The 15,027-nt window shown below is 53.5% G+C and overlaps 1 protein-coding gene across 1 annotated transcript in view; it reads right to left on the reverse strand.

Annotated features, from left to right (window-relative positions):
- Window positions 1-242: 242 nt before the first annotated feature.
- LOC144251493 (myomesin-2-like) overlaps window positions 243-15,027 on the reverse strand; it is a 54,452-nt gene continuing 39,667 nt past the window's right edge. Inside the window, exons 21-32 of the mRNA XM_077794364.1 lie at window positions 13,550-13,694; window positions 13,397-13,456; window positions 12,396-12,463; window positions 9,571-9,684; window positions 9,295-9,382; window positions 8,749-8,787; window positions 7,089-7,194; window positions 3,293-3,456; window positions 3,015-3,051; window positions 2,061-2,083; window positions 1,534-1,589; window positions 243-854 (exon numbers count right to left, since the gene is read on the reverse strand). Coding sequence (XP_077650490.1) covers window positions 537-854; window positions 1,534-1,589; window positions 2,061-2,083; window positions 3,015-3,051; window positions 3,293-3,456; window positions 7,089-7,194; window positions 8,749-8,787; window positions 9,295-9,382; window positions 9,571-9,684; window positions 12,396-12,463; window positions 13,397-13,456; window positions 13,550-13,694 — 1,218 coding nt within the window. The 3' untranslated portion in view covers window positions 243-536. The remainder of the gene's footprint in view (window positions 855-1,533; window positions 1,590-2,060; window positions 2,084-3,014; window positions 3,052-3,292; window positions 3,457-7,088; window positions 7,195-8,748; window positions 8,788-9,294; window positions 9,383-9,570; window positions 9,685-12,395; window positions 12,464-13,396; window positions 13,457-13,549; window positions 13,695-15,027) is intronic.

The raw sequence follows: 15,027 nt of genomic DNA on the forward strand, positions 1-15,027 counted from the left end.
GAAGCTTCTCCAGCCCCACACACAGGCTCACTCCCGGGGACCTGGGCGCTCAGGGCCCCTCTGCCCATGTCAGCGGTGGCTGCCCAGCCCCAGGGGAGGAGCTGTGAGGTGGAGCCCTCCTGGAGGGGCGCCCACATCCCTGGCTCTCCTCTGGACGTAGCCGTGCCACTGCAGGGAAATCCTGACCTGGTCAAGTCAGGAGGGGACGTGGAGTCAGGAAGATCAGTTCAGAAACACAAGGCGACTTTTAAAGTTTTATTAGTTGAGAGCAAGAGAAAGCTGGCCAGGGAACAGTGGGACGTGAGAGCTCTGGGCCCCACCCACAACCAGGAGAACAGAGCTGTGTCCTGGCCCCACGAGCACAGAAGCCGTCCAGCCTTGGGAAAAGCCAATGAGGACAATCACCAAACGCCCAAACCAGAAACTAACGCGTGACCGCTCTGGACGCACATGCAGCCCACTCAGGTGGCACTCGCTCACACAGCACACGGCACCCCGTGACCTCTAGCCCCTCCCGCCCACCCTAGGCTGGGACCCTATTCCGCTGCCGCAGAGGAGGACGCTGGGATGAGCTTGGGTCTGGCCTGCTGGGGCGGCGGGACGTCCGGGATCTTCTCCCCGTGCTTGTACACGCTGACGGTGACGTCGATCTTCTCTCCCCCGTATTTGTTCTTGACGTTGATGCTGTACTTCCCGGAGTCCTCGGAGGTCACCCCCTTGATGGTCAGGCTGACGTACTTGGCCTGCTCCACCTTCACTGAGAAGTGCTCGCTGAGCTCCAGGCCCAGGTCGTTCTTGAACCAAACCACCTCAGGGTCCGGGTTTCCAAACACCGTGCAGGTCAGATTGAGGGTCTTCAGGGGGACAAGGGGGGAGGGGGGGAGAGGGGAAAAGGGAGGTCAGGCCGTCTCCCCACAGTGACCAGTCTGCAAGCCTGTCCCACACCCGGGCAGCAAGTCACCCCAGACAGCGTCAGAGAGAACCACACAAGCCATGAGAGCCCTCCCTGCTCACTCAGAGAGCCCACTGGACACCCTCAGAGACCTCTCCCTGATCACCTCAGAGACCTCTCCCTGCTCACCTCAGAGACCTCTCCCTTCCCACAGCTCAGAGAGCCCTCCCTGCACGCCCTGGGACCCCTGCTGCACGCTCTGACAGCCCTTCCTGTTCACAGTCCTGGGAGAGCAGGTAGAGGAGGGCCCGCTTCATGGCAGCTCACCAGAAACCAAAGGCGTGGTTGGCTGAGCGCCAGCTGGGAGGGGGCCTGGGGGGGTCAAGAACGTGTGGGCATCGAGCTCTGCATCTCCTAGCAGGTGCCCCAACCGTTCCTCTATGTCAGAAATGAATCCTTTACCAGTTCCTCTTCACACCCAGAGAACGCGTGTTCCGACAGCTAGCAAGCTGGAGGCAGCACCTGCCCTGAGGATGGGGTTGCACACCCCTGCTTGGCTGCCCTCTGCCCTGAGGATGGGGTTGCACACCCCTGCGTAGCGGCCCTCTGGCCCAGCTCTGCACGCTGCAGCCTGCTCTCACCTTGCCTTCCATTATGGTCACCACATCAGGCAGGCCTCCGATCACCTTGCCACGATCTGCAACAGGAAGCCACTGTGTTGGGAAGGCACTGACAGCACGTTCCCTGGCACCACGTGGCACCAAGGTGGAAGTGGGAGGGGACAGGGAAGAGAAGGATACATGCACGGTGGAGAGGAACCACAGGCCACGGGCAGGCAGGCCAGAATAGCAGACCCTGCTGAGGGGCAGGCGACAGGCTCCAGAGGAAATGTGGGATGTGTGTCCGAGGGTGACAGAAGAGTGCCAACCCATACCCGGGAGGAGGAGAGGGGTTGTGGCATGGGGAGCAGGATTTGCAAAGGCAGGTGGAAGACAGGAAGGAGAAAGGTCCAGGTTAAGAAAAGCGAATCTAGATGGAGGCTGGACATGTTTGAATGGGGGCAGGAACGCTGGCCGCTTATTGTCTGCACACCAAGTCAGTCACGGGAAACGTGCACCCTTTGCACCCAGGTCACGTGCCGTCCTGTTATCATCCCACTTGTACTTACTCTTCTCTGCAAAAGCCGCAGCCCTAACACCACGGGGAGGAGAGAGAGAACAGACATGCTGCTGTCAAAACGCACCACACACAAGCACAGGAGGGGAATGCCCCTGCTCCTCTGTGCAGTCTCCCTCAGTCCCCAAAGACACCAAACCCCACTGTGCGCAAGCCCTTCAGATGAAGAGGACTGGTGTCTGCATAGAACCTAGTGCACCTGGTTTCCTTTAAGTCATCCCTAGACTGCCTGTAACTCCTAATGCATGTGGACCCTTGGTAGGCGCACTTACACTGAATTGTTTTAGGGATCATGATGAGAAAAGTCTGTGCGTGGTCGGCACACATGCAATCTCTTTCCAAGTACTTTTTACCGCGGTTGGCTGAACCCAGGGATATGGACCCTCTGCTCACGAAGGCCAAAGGTGACTTTTCTGATCTCTTCCTCTGCCTTTTCTGTGATGGGGAGCACCAGCAGACGCTGGGTCGCAGAGGTAAGGCCGCAGGCAGACCCACCAGGTGGAGAAACTTACTTTCTTTCACCAAATTCACCAGATCACATTGAAGACTTTTAAAGTGATTCTGAATTGGTGGGTTTGGGTTTATCTTACTTGTGCAGATGTGACACATGACTAGCAAGCGCTCATTTGAATCTCTAAGACTCAGACAGGCATGCGGAAACCCCCAATCATTTGTTTAAAGGTTGTTCTGTTTGATGTGTCACCATGATTTCAATGACTTCAGAAATTTTATCATGTAAAGTAAGCAGGGTCGTGACAACTCTGAAAAGCTGACTCATAAATGTGTTTCTGGTTTAGAAGAATGCTGCCCGCTACAGAGTGAACCACCTGAACAGCACATTCCCGGGATCACCTGGGCGTTCATAGACCTTCCCTCACATAGCAAAATGCCCTGAGCCAGCCAGACCACGCTCTGATATAAAAATAATCATGTATGAGGGTCTTACTTGAGTTGCTGGAACTCCGCAAAGGCTTCATCGAAGGCTGCAAGGAAACAGTGCACACGTTACTAACTGTGGAAGAGCTCACCTCCTATCTGCAGATGTTCCACTACAGATTTGAGCAGCAGAAATGATCAATGACCAAATGAGCAATGCACTGCCCAGAAGAGATCTTCTCTGAATGAAGTCACACACTCGGTGAAGGGTCAGGACATCTCCCGTGTGTGGGATCTGAAGGGATCACTGGGCACCAGGCACGGGTAGATAATGCACAGGTCTCTTACCTTGTCCAGAGAGATCAAGTGAGCGATGATGGTTGTCTTTGCCATCAAAAATCTCAAAAGTGTATTTGCCTTTGTCCTTCTCGGTGGGCTCACAGATCTGCAGCCAGGCCATCTCCTCACTGCCTCCTATCCGCATGTGCTCGCTGGACGAGATCTTGGCATCTCTTTAAAGAAGCCACAGCAACACTTCGATTCAGTTTCCATGTCCGACGCAGAGTGCTGGGGGCAACACTATGTACGCTGGGGTGGGGTCTTGCTCATTGATGCCAATGGCCTGGAGATGTTCTGGCTACTACAGTTTCACCCAGAACATCAGTAACTCAAACCTGAGGCTTCCTGAAATTATACTGTACTTAATTTTAAAGGTGCATGAGTATATAATATACACCTGTCACATGATCAACTTCAAAATACTTCATACAGCATGAGCTCCTCAGAAAGCTGCAAATGAAACTCTGATATGCCGCAGCAATTGCACTTATGGGAGTACACTCCAAAGACCTGCACCAAGCTCACAGCAGCACCGCACACACAGCCAGATGTGTGCAACCCATGTCCCCTGAGAGAAGGATGAGCCGAGGTGGTCTCTACAGATGGCGGGATTCACTCAGCCCTAAATGGATAAGGAGCTTCCGACCCCAGCACAGCCTGAGTGAACCCCGAGGACGCCAGCTGGGTGAAACGGCAGACACAGGGACAGCCACATGGGGCCCACTCAGAGGAGGCCCTGGGACAGAGGTAGGCTGGTGCCTGCCAGGGGCTGGGGGAGGGCCAGGGAGCCGGTGTTCCGTGGGGACAGAGCTTCAGTCCACAAGGTGAAGGAGCTCCGAGGAGGACAGCCGGGCCAGCTGCGCTCCGTGTCATCGTGCTGTCAGCTTACAGACGGCCGAGGCGCTGAGCCCCCGCTTTGTGGACCTACAGGGGGTTTCAAGCTTGACCAAGGACTAGGTGCCAGCCCTGCCTTCCAGCTTGACCCCTAGGCCACACTGTGAGGCCAGCCTGTTTGACAGGCCTGCAGAGACCACCTCCCAGTCACTGGGAGTTAGGGGGTGAGGGAAAGATTCACAGAAGTCACAGTCCTGGGCACAGGGAAGCAGACTCCAGGGCGACACACACTAGGACGCAGGTCTCTCTCCACCCACCAGCTTCAAGCAGAGGCCGCAGTAACTTTGGCCAAGTAGGGGTTCTGCAGAGAGCCAGCCCTGGAACTCACGGTGTGTCTTATCACCCTGGCGGCAGCCCAGGATGGGGTTCAGGGGGCTGCAGGGGCCAGGCCAGGAGGCAGCTCCTGGGCCCACACACTGATCTCAGGGAATGGCTCCAGACAAGGAGGAGGCCTCTGACCTGTCACTTGCAGGAGTAACAGGGATGAGGTAGCACCAGCCTCACAGGGAGGAGCGCAGTGGACCAGGTCCACCGTCGGGCACAGAGTGGTCATTCAAGGCACAGTAGACATCTCCCTTTCTTTCATTAGTGCCCCATGCCAGGAAGGGTGGGAAAATCTCACGAGACGACCCCTGGGCGATCTCTCTGCAGATGGCAGGGTCTGCAGGTGGTCCACCAAAGCCTTCCTAAGGACAGCCCAGGCCCCTTAGCCCTGCTCAGTGCTCTCTGTCTGCAGTTGCCACCTGATAGCTCTTTTAATAGCCAAGTAGAGCATCTACTTTTAATGGCCAAGCCTTGCATCTCAGTGATGGACTACAACCACAGAGCAGATGAACACACAGCTCAATGCTGTTTAATAGTCAATGGTAAAATGTAGCCAAAAGTACATCCTTTCCAGTTTATATAACACCTTGAGGCCCAAAGGTTATACTTGGGTTATAAAACTGCTAAAGAAGTGCCAGTTTTATTGTCTAACAAACCCTGTTTGGAGAAGAGCAAGCAGAAATAATGCCCCTTTAACAAGTCGGGAATTTGCAGTGTTTCTGCCTCTCTGTGTCTCTAGTGACTCTTCCCTGCATGCTGCATGGTGGTGGTCAGACCTGTGCACTGTGCCCTGACTGTCTGGGACGAACACCCTCATGAGGCTCCCTGTCACTCACGAATGCCTGGTAGGAACTGCAGACTCCATTCAGTTCCCTGCTCCTCACTTACTAATTGTGTGGCCTTGAACAAGGGACATTTCTCTCATTAGGCCTGAACTTCCTCATCTCTAAAATGGGGCATCAATACCCAAGTCACCGGGCATCTGTGGGCACCACATGAAACCATGTGTCAGGTGTTGGGCACAAGTGCCACAAGCTAGGGCTGACATCGCACATCCACACAACTGTGTGTGCCCGTGCAGGTGTGTATGGGCGAGTGTGGTCTCCAAACCCCCAGACCCAGCACAGAGCACACCCCTCGGACAAGCCAGACAAGCTGAAGGGGCGCAGCCTGTCCAGGCATGGACACCATGACCAGCCCCACCAGGGCCAGATGCAGGGCACAGCTGCACCTGTGTACAGCTTTCCATGAATCACGCTGCCATAAAAGAGGAGGCCTGGGAGGCCGAGGCAGGAGGATTGCAAGTGCAAAGCCAGCCTCAGCAACTTAGCAAAGCCCTAAGAAACTCAGCAAGACCCTGTCTCAGAATAAACAAATTTAAAAAAAAAAGGCTGGGAATGCAGCTCAGTGGTCAAGCACCTCTGGGTTCAATTTCTGATTTAAAAAAAACCAGAAGGAAACAGAGAAGAGGTAATAAATAGATCCTGGGTTCCGGGGGTTTGATTCAGCTGGAGAGAGATTCATCATCTTAACAAATAAGTCCTATAAACAAACCACAAAGCGTACCCGAGTGTTAGTCCCCTGCCTCCAATACACTTTTCCACCAAGCTCCTCCGCACGGGTCTGTAAGGAGTCTGCCGGTGCTGGCTCTCACACTCCAGAGCACAGCAGCGCCAGTTCCAAGCACGAGGCACCAAGCTCTGAGGGCCATACTATTCCGTTTCTAAGCCCAGCATCCGAGACAAGGCTGTAGTATGCCAACTCTCAACAGAAAAACACAGGAACACGTAGCGCTTTAAAACTAGGAGTTGCTCATAGCTAGACCCACCTGGACAGAATGATACTGTTTAAAATTAATCATACTGTTTATGACCATGTTTGCCTTCTGGCAAATGCAATGTCCAAAGGCACAGTATGGACACCCAGGACAGAGATGGGACACCCTGGAAGCACAGCCCATGGACATTGCCCTCTGGCCTCTCTCGGGTCACGAGGGACAGCAAAGCAGCACTGGCTCCATCTGCCCCTCCTCAGGTCCCCACATCAGCAGCTGTGGGGTCCGGGATGGTGATCCCAACACAGAAACCCTGGGACTTAGATGCCACCTGCCTGGTCTCAGGTAGGAGCCTGCAGCTCAGATCTGAAGGGCCAGACCCCGGTGGCTGAGGGACAGCTCCACGCAGTTGCTCTATCGGTGCCGGGGCCCTCCCAGGTAAGCGGGACAGAGGCCATGCTGCTCGCATGGCAGGAGAGCGGCCTCTGCATGATTTCAGTTTGGCATGTTGGGCCCCGGGTTCCTAATGGAGCTGCTGGGGATGTGCACCCTGGCCTCCAGGGGCTGCTCCCTCTTCCCTCCCTGCTCGCTCCCAGTGAGGCGCACCAGGAGCAGCCCGGTGCAGGGGGAAAATCTCACAACCACAGGAGTCACTCCTTCTCCTTTGCAGGTCCTCCCCACAGCCAGACGGCCCCCACCCCAGCCCAGGGCTCCCGACGGCTCAGAACTGAAATCGGGAAGGTCCCGGCCACGCCGTGGCACCCAGCCCCGTCCCGGCCCTGTGCTGGGCTACGGCTGCTGCCTAGTACTCACTTGTGGTACCAGTTGACCTTCATTTCCTCTGTGAAGTACTTCATGAAGCACTGGAGCCGGATGCCCTCCGGGGTGCACAGGACCTTCAGTGGAGAGGCAGACGCCCCTGCAGACACAGAGCCACGCAGGTGTCGGGGAGCAGCGTGAGCCATCTACAGCGGCACACTGGATATTGTGTGTGGAATACTGTGGATGTCTTAAAGATTCCACATATAAAGTCTCTCTGCTTGGCAGTGGTGAGAGAGCCATAGGCTGTCACACGCTGTTGTAACCACACTCTTTATCTTTGCTGACCACACAGCACACTTTTCTGGTGAGGGATGCCCTAAGTGTGTGCCAGCCCCCAGGTCCTATTCTCAGTGACACTCTCTACTTCAAACACACACCTCCCCAGGCACACCCACTGCACTCGGCCGTGTCCATTCTGATCCTGACACTCCAGTGTGTCCACCCACACCCCCATCCTCTCGTTGGAGGGTGGTGAACTATGCAGCCAAAGACTTTTGCTCCACATTCCCGTGTAATATTCATTCTCTACATGAGCATTGGCCAGGCCAGGATGATTTGGAAAGCCCTTTGCTAAACACATTAGAGACTCAAGGCTTTGGAAGAGGATCGGCATCTGCCCCTAGCTGCTTCGCTTCAGAGGACGAGCCAGAAGGGCATAAACGTGCAGCATGGAAAACACTCATTCATTGGCCTGCATCTTAGGTGTCATGGAAGGTCAGCCAAGGAGTGACACTCGGCAGGAGTGGCGCGGGTCAAGGAGATGGGGGCCTGGGGTCAGTCCTCCAGCACCAGGAGTTCCTGGGTGAGAGGACAGAAGAAAAATCTAAGCCTCACCCCTGGTGGCCCCCAGCTGCATGCCCTACGTGCACGAGAGGCTTCCTGAGAGGGCGAGGAGAGGCTGCCTTCCACGGGCCCGGTCTACCTTCCCAGAGAGAAGAACACCGGTCCAGCACAACCAGGCAGGCTTGCTGGCAAAGCTGGAGAGTCTCCTTACCCACTGCCTGGGGAAAGCAGTGGGGACAGGCAATCTCACAGGAATGCCAGAGACGGAGTGTGAGACTGCAGTGGACCCTGTGCTCAGCCGAGGGCTTCTGCTGGGGTCCTGACCGCAGCTGGCTGCCCATGCAGTCAGACCTCCTGACCCCCAGGTCTCGGTTACTGCATCAGAAGATGCAGATTATGACCTCTCTAAAGAGCCTACATAGTGAAATCACATGATTGTCAGCATAAACCACTGTGTACATATATTATTATTGAGTTATTAACCCATATTTTTCTCTCACAGTTTCCACGGGAAGGCAAATCAAGAGAGAGAATTTATTTGCAGATTTAAAATTAATCTAATGCCTGTGACACAAAGCCAGAGTTTTAAAATTTTATTATTGCTATTTATCATTCGAAATAAAGATGCTGATAACAAATTTGGATAAAGCAACTGTCCAGCTTAACCAAGGCATGTTGGAAGAGGTGATGAATTCTGATTTTAAAGCAAAACACAGACTCCAGAGCCAACGTGGAAAAGCACTTAGGGAGCACCATGGAGCTGCGTGCACTGTGGCCCACAGGCTCCGTCCCTGGAGGGGCGCATGCCACCTCAGGCAATAGACTTTAGCATGCAAAGTGACTGGAGAAGTAGAGGGCACTTGCTTACCACAGACCTGACTCATCGCCAGAATCATGTCCTCGTACACTGGAAGGGAGAAGGGAATGCACCGTGACCACATGTCCTCTCACAGAAAGCAGCCTTTCCAACATTGCATTAGACGCCAGAAACCAGGATGTTCATTTGAAAAATGAAGCATGAAAAAGGTAATATTCATCCGTAAAAGGCCCAAGTGGGCGATAAATCCTTCTAATCTAGTCTCTTTCAAAGTATGGGCAAGAACATTTCATTCAGCACAAATCCAGCTGTAGGTTTAATGAACCTCTCCATCACAGCTGCCAGCATTTCAGCTCTGTTGGTGTGGGATGAGCTGGCTTCCCGTGAAGGGTCCAGATGACATTTCCCCTAAGCTGCAGTAGAATCATACATTTCTCTAAAACACTTCAGCAGCTCTGAATGCAATGAATGTTTCCTTCTATGAGTTTCTGCTCCAGAAACAGTGTGTGTACCCGCTGAGGACACAGGAGCACGCACGTCTCAGCCAGCTCGTCCTGGGACAGGGCGATTCCCGGCAGGATGAAGGGTTCCTTTTACCTTTGCCAGCTATGTCAAGGGTGGACACGTCTTGACCTCTGTCATCTTTCAAGGTCGCCTTGTATTCACCGTGGTCCTTCTTGGACAACTACAAATAGAGCACACCCCATATTTATGTACGATCAATATGTTTGGGGCACAAAATGTAGCAAATGCTAATCCATTTCCTTGCAAACTATGGAATTTCAGAACACACACTGGAAGACAATGCAGAATTCAGGAGTTACCAGAAAACCTAACTTGCTTGGGTTCTCTGATTTTACTGAGCATCAGTACCTTTGGTATGAGCAGCTCACAGATCCCCTTCTCCAGGTCAGGCATGGTCTCAGTCTCATACAGAACATCATCCTTGAGCCACTTGAAAACCGTTTCTCTCTTGGTGTTTGCAACCTACAAAACAGAAATCTTTAGTGTAGCACATGAATCACTCTGGCTTGTCGAAAGACTTTAGGACTGTAAATTAAAGATCTTAAACACACACACACACACACACACACACACACACACACACTGTACTCTCAGACAGAGGCCCATGGATAAGCCTTCCCTCCTCTCAGGACCCTCAGGTGTGAGGCAAGTGCTCTACCACTGAGCTATACCCCGGCCCTTATCACTTCTAATGACAATACTTTCCTAGATTCCCACTTCACAGGTGGGAAGTCATTTTGGACCATGAAATCAGATCTTTTGGTTTATGTGAAGTGCCTCTAATCAGGACAAGTCATCAGCGGTGCATCTTATTTATAAACAGCTAGACTGTCCTTGGAGCATGTGAAACTACCCAGTGGCTGCTCCCGTACAGTGTGACTCCAGGTGCTGCCGTGCAGAGGGGGAGGCAGAAAGAGGACTCTCCCTCTCCTGAACGCCCCGCCCGCCGGCCTGTCTCTGGCTGAGAAGCTGGGCTGGGGGAGCCCAGGCAGGTGCTCTGCACACAGGCCCCAGGCTGCGGGCGGTGAAGATCGCTCTCTGCACAGGGGAGCTGTGCTCCCCCACTCCAGCCTGGCAGTCTGCATCCCTAACCCACTCGGACCAGGAGACAATAGCAGGGTTGGGAAGCACAGATGCTTAGGAAACATACTCGGGGTGACCGAGCGACCACGCAGCACGCTGAAGGCTTCCCACAGCAGCTGTGTGCACTGCTGTCATCATCAGCAGCAGCAATGCCAAAATACAGTCCCCATAAAGCAGGGGTTCCGCCTGCCCAGTCACACTTGCCCCCAGTTTGGGAGTCTGCCTGGCACAGTGTCTGAGGATCACCTGGGGACAAGTACACAGGGGCTGGGAGGCAGGACCTTCCTCTAAGTCATAGACCACCTTCCCCATATTTTGTCACATACATAGAGTTTAAAATAGCCATCGGCCACAGTATCGTTAGATGAAAACTCAGTGGAAGACTGGTCCACAGAATTTCAGAATTGACTTTACTCATGTAAAGTCGGTGCATTAAATTGCAAAAATACTCAGATCTCAAGCAATATTTATTTGGTTTCTCCGACACCTGAGTTTAAAGGTTGGTAAAGCCTTTAGTCGAGGACACAGGGTAGTTTGAAACACCTGCAGAGAGTAATCCACCACTGAGGTGACATCAGAGTCCCCAGGGAAGAACTCTTATTTTTGCTGCTGCCCATGGCTGTGCATGTCCCCGGGTTCCCAGTGGTCAGAAGAAAGAGAAGAGCCAGCATACAAGCACCTGCCCCCGTGTGTGCTAAGTGCTGACCACCTCGTGGACTGATGTCCAGAAGACGCACACCTCCCCACACATGGTGACCATTGAGGAAACTGCTGTTTACCAGCGTGAACAGCTTAGTGGATAGCTACCCTTGGCCATCCAGGGGCATCTTCCTTTAACTACCTGAAACGCTCTCACTTGTTGAGGGAGCCCGGCTGAGGCAGCTCTCCTGCCACCTCTTGGCAAGTAAACGTCTTTCATAAGTGTTTCTGCAATCCCAGAGGCTGGGGAGGCAAGGCCCTGGGCAACTTAGTGAGACCCTGTCTCAAAATAAAAAGTAAAACTCTCTAGGGATGTGGCTCAGTGGTAAGACACCCCGAGTTCAATCCTAAACACAAAAAGAAAAAGAAATGATTTGTCTTTGAATATTCCTATTAAACATATTAGGGCAAGAAATTCACTACAAAAATACTAAGTAATTTTTTTATAATAAATGTAGGATAACCTTAAGCATATTAAACGCCAAAGCTTTAGCCCTAGTTTTCACTAAGAAGAGATGTGTCAATAGGACACTGAAAATCAATCACCAACACTAGTGATGGTCAGGAAATAGACAGTTAAATTGTCCCACAGATTTCAGGGAGCGCGTGGGTCCCGGGTGCATCCAGCTCTCCCCCACTCTCCCCCCACTCTCCTCCCTCCTGGACAAGCCTCCAGGGGCCACCCTCCTGCTCTGCTCGTGTCCAGCCCTCCTGGCCCCAGCCTCATTCTGGATGTTGTACAGGACACTGGTACTGTACGTGCTCCCCTCCGGGGGCTTGGGGTACCTGGCAGCTCCTGCTCCTGGGCTTGCGGGCCGCCCTTCACCTACTGACCTGGGTCCTGGGCTGCCCTACTCGGCTCTGGAGTCCTCCCCTTGCTAAAACTCCCTGCTTGCTTGTGTCTCCCGTCCCCTCAGACTGCGATTACGTTGAGGAGAGAGACCGTGCATAACGGACCTCTTACCCCCACCCAGCCCAGTGGCAGTCACTGAGTGGGCGAACACGTCACAGGTCTCCTGGGGAAAATGAATCTAACCAAAATGAAAGCTGATTAACTGCTGAGTTATTGAAACTTGAAAAACATCACGTTCCCAATGTGCCCAGTGAAGTGCCAAGAGCAGTGCACAATGGGTGGACTCCATCAGGGGCTCTCTCACAAACTCTCCTGCCAAAACTTAAACAAGACCCACTTGAGCCTTCTCTTGCAGGTCACCATCCTGCCGTCTTCTCACAAAGAAGGAAGGGCAAGCCCTGAATGCCGAGTCCTCAAGGCCACCAGAACCAAGCCGTCCCTCTGCACACACCTGAGCCAGACCACAGGGCCCAACCCTCAACCTCTGCCGAGACCAAGAGTGGCCCCTGTCTGCTCCACCTTGGAACCAGGTCCTCACCTTACACATCAGCCGAACCTCACATTCTTCCGTGACATCCCAGTGCAGATACTCAGCAAAGTGAGGACCTGGGGGGAAAAGGGAAAGAGCTTATACCCATGAGTAAGTGTGTATTGTACAGATGTTGAATACACATATGTGTGGTGTGTGCTTCTAGCTGTGTGTGGATATACACATGTGTGTACTGCTTACATACAGCACTTCCGTTCACTATGAAACTGAGTGCTTTCACGGCCCTAAAGCCGACCTGGCTAACAGCATGTTTGTGCGGCTCTTAAAATCAAGGATAGATTATGTACATTTGTTTAAAATCTCAATCACTTTTATTTAAAATAAATGTAGAAGCAATATATTAACAATACGACTGTCCCATCAACACAAAAATGCAAAGCAGGGTTAGAAAGTGTCAACTCCTTTCATAAAATCACATTCGACACACTTGGCTCAGATGGAGACGGGCTAAGAGCCAGAAAATGACAGGCCCCTGGTTCAGATGGAGACAGAGTAAGAAGGAGAAGCAGAGCCAGAAAATGACAGGCCCCTGGACCGTGAAGGCCGTTGCAGACGTCCATCTGACTGCTGACTGGTAGAGGTTGCACTGGGTGAGGTGGGAGACACGATGTGGTCACACCGGGGGTCACGGAGTGGGAGTGCGCCCACGTGTCTCACGCTGTGTGGAGTTGCCAACGTGTGTTATAAAGCCAGGGAGTGGTTGGGAAGGACAGCGTGCAGAACACCAGTTAGTCAGCAAGTTGGCACAGAGACTGGCCAGATGGACACTTTCCCCATGGGCTGTGACAGGACACAGGAACAAGAGAGTCCTGGGGTTTCAAGTTAGACCAACAGGCAGGGTGCGCACAAAGCAGAGGACAGAGAAGCATCCAGGTTCCCTCGGCCACGGAAGAGCGTGGCTTTGCCACTGAAGACGCAGAGTCCTGAGAGGGTGCGAGGGCTCAGACCCCGGTCCTGGCTCCCTGCTGCGCCTCGGGGAGGCAGCTTACCTTGCTTCCTGAGAAACTCCTTCCTTTGAAACTCAGCCTCTTCTAGGACGGTCCTGAAGGCTACGGTCAACATCCAAGAGAGAGACATAAGCAGGTTGGCTTTCCCCTACTGAAGAATTTTCTTTGACACTGAAAGTATGCAATACAGCGTACCATCTCCAATGAGAACCAGGGAAGACTGACTCTTGGCTTTTCCATCCTGAATCTGCACAGTGTAGGTGCCTTCATTCTCAATGGTGAACCGATCCATCACCATCTCAATGACGCCAGTTGATTTGTCACACTTGATTCTGTGTGTCTGCAAGTAAAGGGACAGGGAGTCACCCCACGGAATCCCTTGGCTCCCTCCCTCCCTGCACTTAGAAGTTGCATTGACTATTGTGACTTAGGGGCTGGTGCTGCAGAGTAACACAGTGAAATGTCATCAACTCAGCCTCTGGTGGACCACGGACCAAAGAGCAGGAGCCCGCATCCTGACAAAGCCCAGGTTCCCTGGGGACATCCCTGGAAGTGCCACCCCACACACTCATGCCCAGCATGGAAGCCTTGTACCCAAAACAAGCATCTGTGCAAACAGTTAAAATCCAACAGAGAAAGAAGAAAGAAGAGACCCCATGCACAGAGCTACGACTGTGCGGCCCTCATCACGGTGGTCCTCAGTCCCTGGGGTGCACAGCCACAGCCTCTGCAGTGCGGCCCACGTGGGTGCAGCAGGCTCTGCTGAGCACAGATGCAGCACAGCAGGCTTGAGACCTTGCCCCCAATGCCATCCAGCGCACTCAGGATACAGGTAGGGGAGGACCTCCTCAGGGAGGTCTGGCCTCCCTGCCTCCTTTGCTCTGTGTGGGAGAGCTGGAGGGAGGCCTCACCTCACATTTTTCAGTGCAGCCTGTCCCCCAGCTCCCGAGCCTCAGTGTCTGTATCCCAATGACAATCTGGTGGCCCTCTTGCCCTTGACCCGCTCGAGCCCCACTTCTTGTGATAGTCCCCAGGAGAGACTCTCCAGTCACCTTTGGGTGAGGCTGGATGCCCTCCTGTGGGTCTCTGTATCCCCCATCCAAATGTCTCCTTGCTGGCTCACTAGCAATGGGTCCTGGAGAAGCCGGCATCTCTTATCTGCAACCTCTCCCAGCACCCAGCACTGCACCTAGCCAGCAAAAATCACCAATAAAAGTAACATAATAAGTCAGCCCCGTGGAGAGGCAGCGGGCTCTCCCTGTGGCCTCCTGCAGCTGTGGCCTGGCACTGGGGTTTCCTTGGGGGCATCCTAGTCCTTGAGCCTTCCTCTCTCTCCACCTGTGAGTTCTGAGCTGCCTGCGGCCCTGCAGAAGGAAGCAGCTCCCTCTAAGTGCCTGGCTGGGACAACCACGCACCTGAAGATGAGCCAGGCAGGACACGGGCCTCAGGGATAAGCACTAACAGGGAGACTAACAGATGCAAAGTCATGCTGCATGGAGGGAACAGGGACAGAAGGGGCACGGTAGGTGAGGGCCACGGGGCTGTCGGAGACCAGGCGAGTCTCCTGGATCAGAGTCAACTGGGAGGTTGCACCAGGACCTCCCTTCTCAGTCCCTCCCTGTCCTTGACACTTCCCTTCCTTCAACAGCCACCCACTCCCCAACCACACCAGC

The sequence above is a fragment of the Urocitellus parryii genome, assembly GCF_045843805.1.
Source record: "Urocitellus parryii isolate mUroPar1 chromosome 14 unlocalized genomic scaffold, mUroPar1.hap1 SUPER_14_unloc_1, whole genome shotgun sequence".
Lineage (NCBI taxonomy): Eukaryota > Metazoa > Chordata > Mammalia > Rodentia > Sciuridae > Urocitellus > Urocitellus parryii.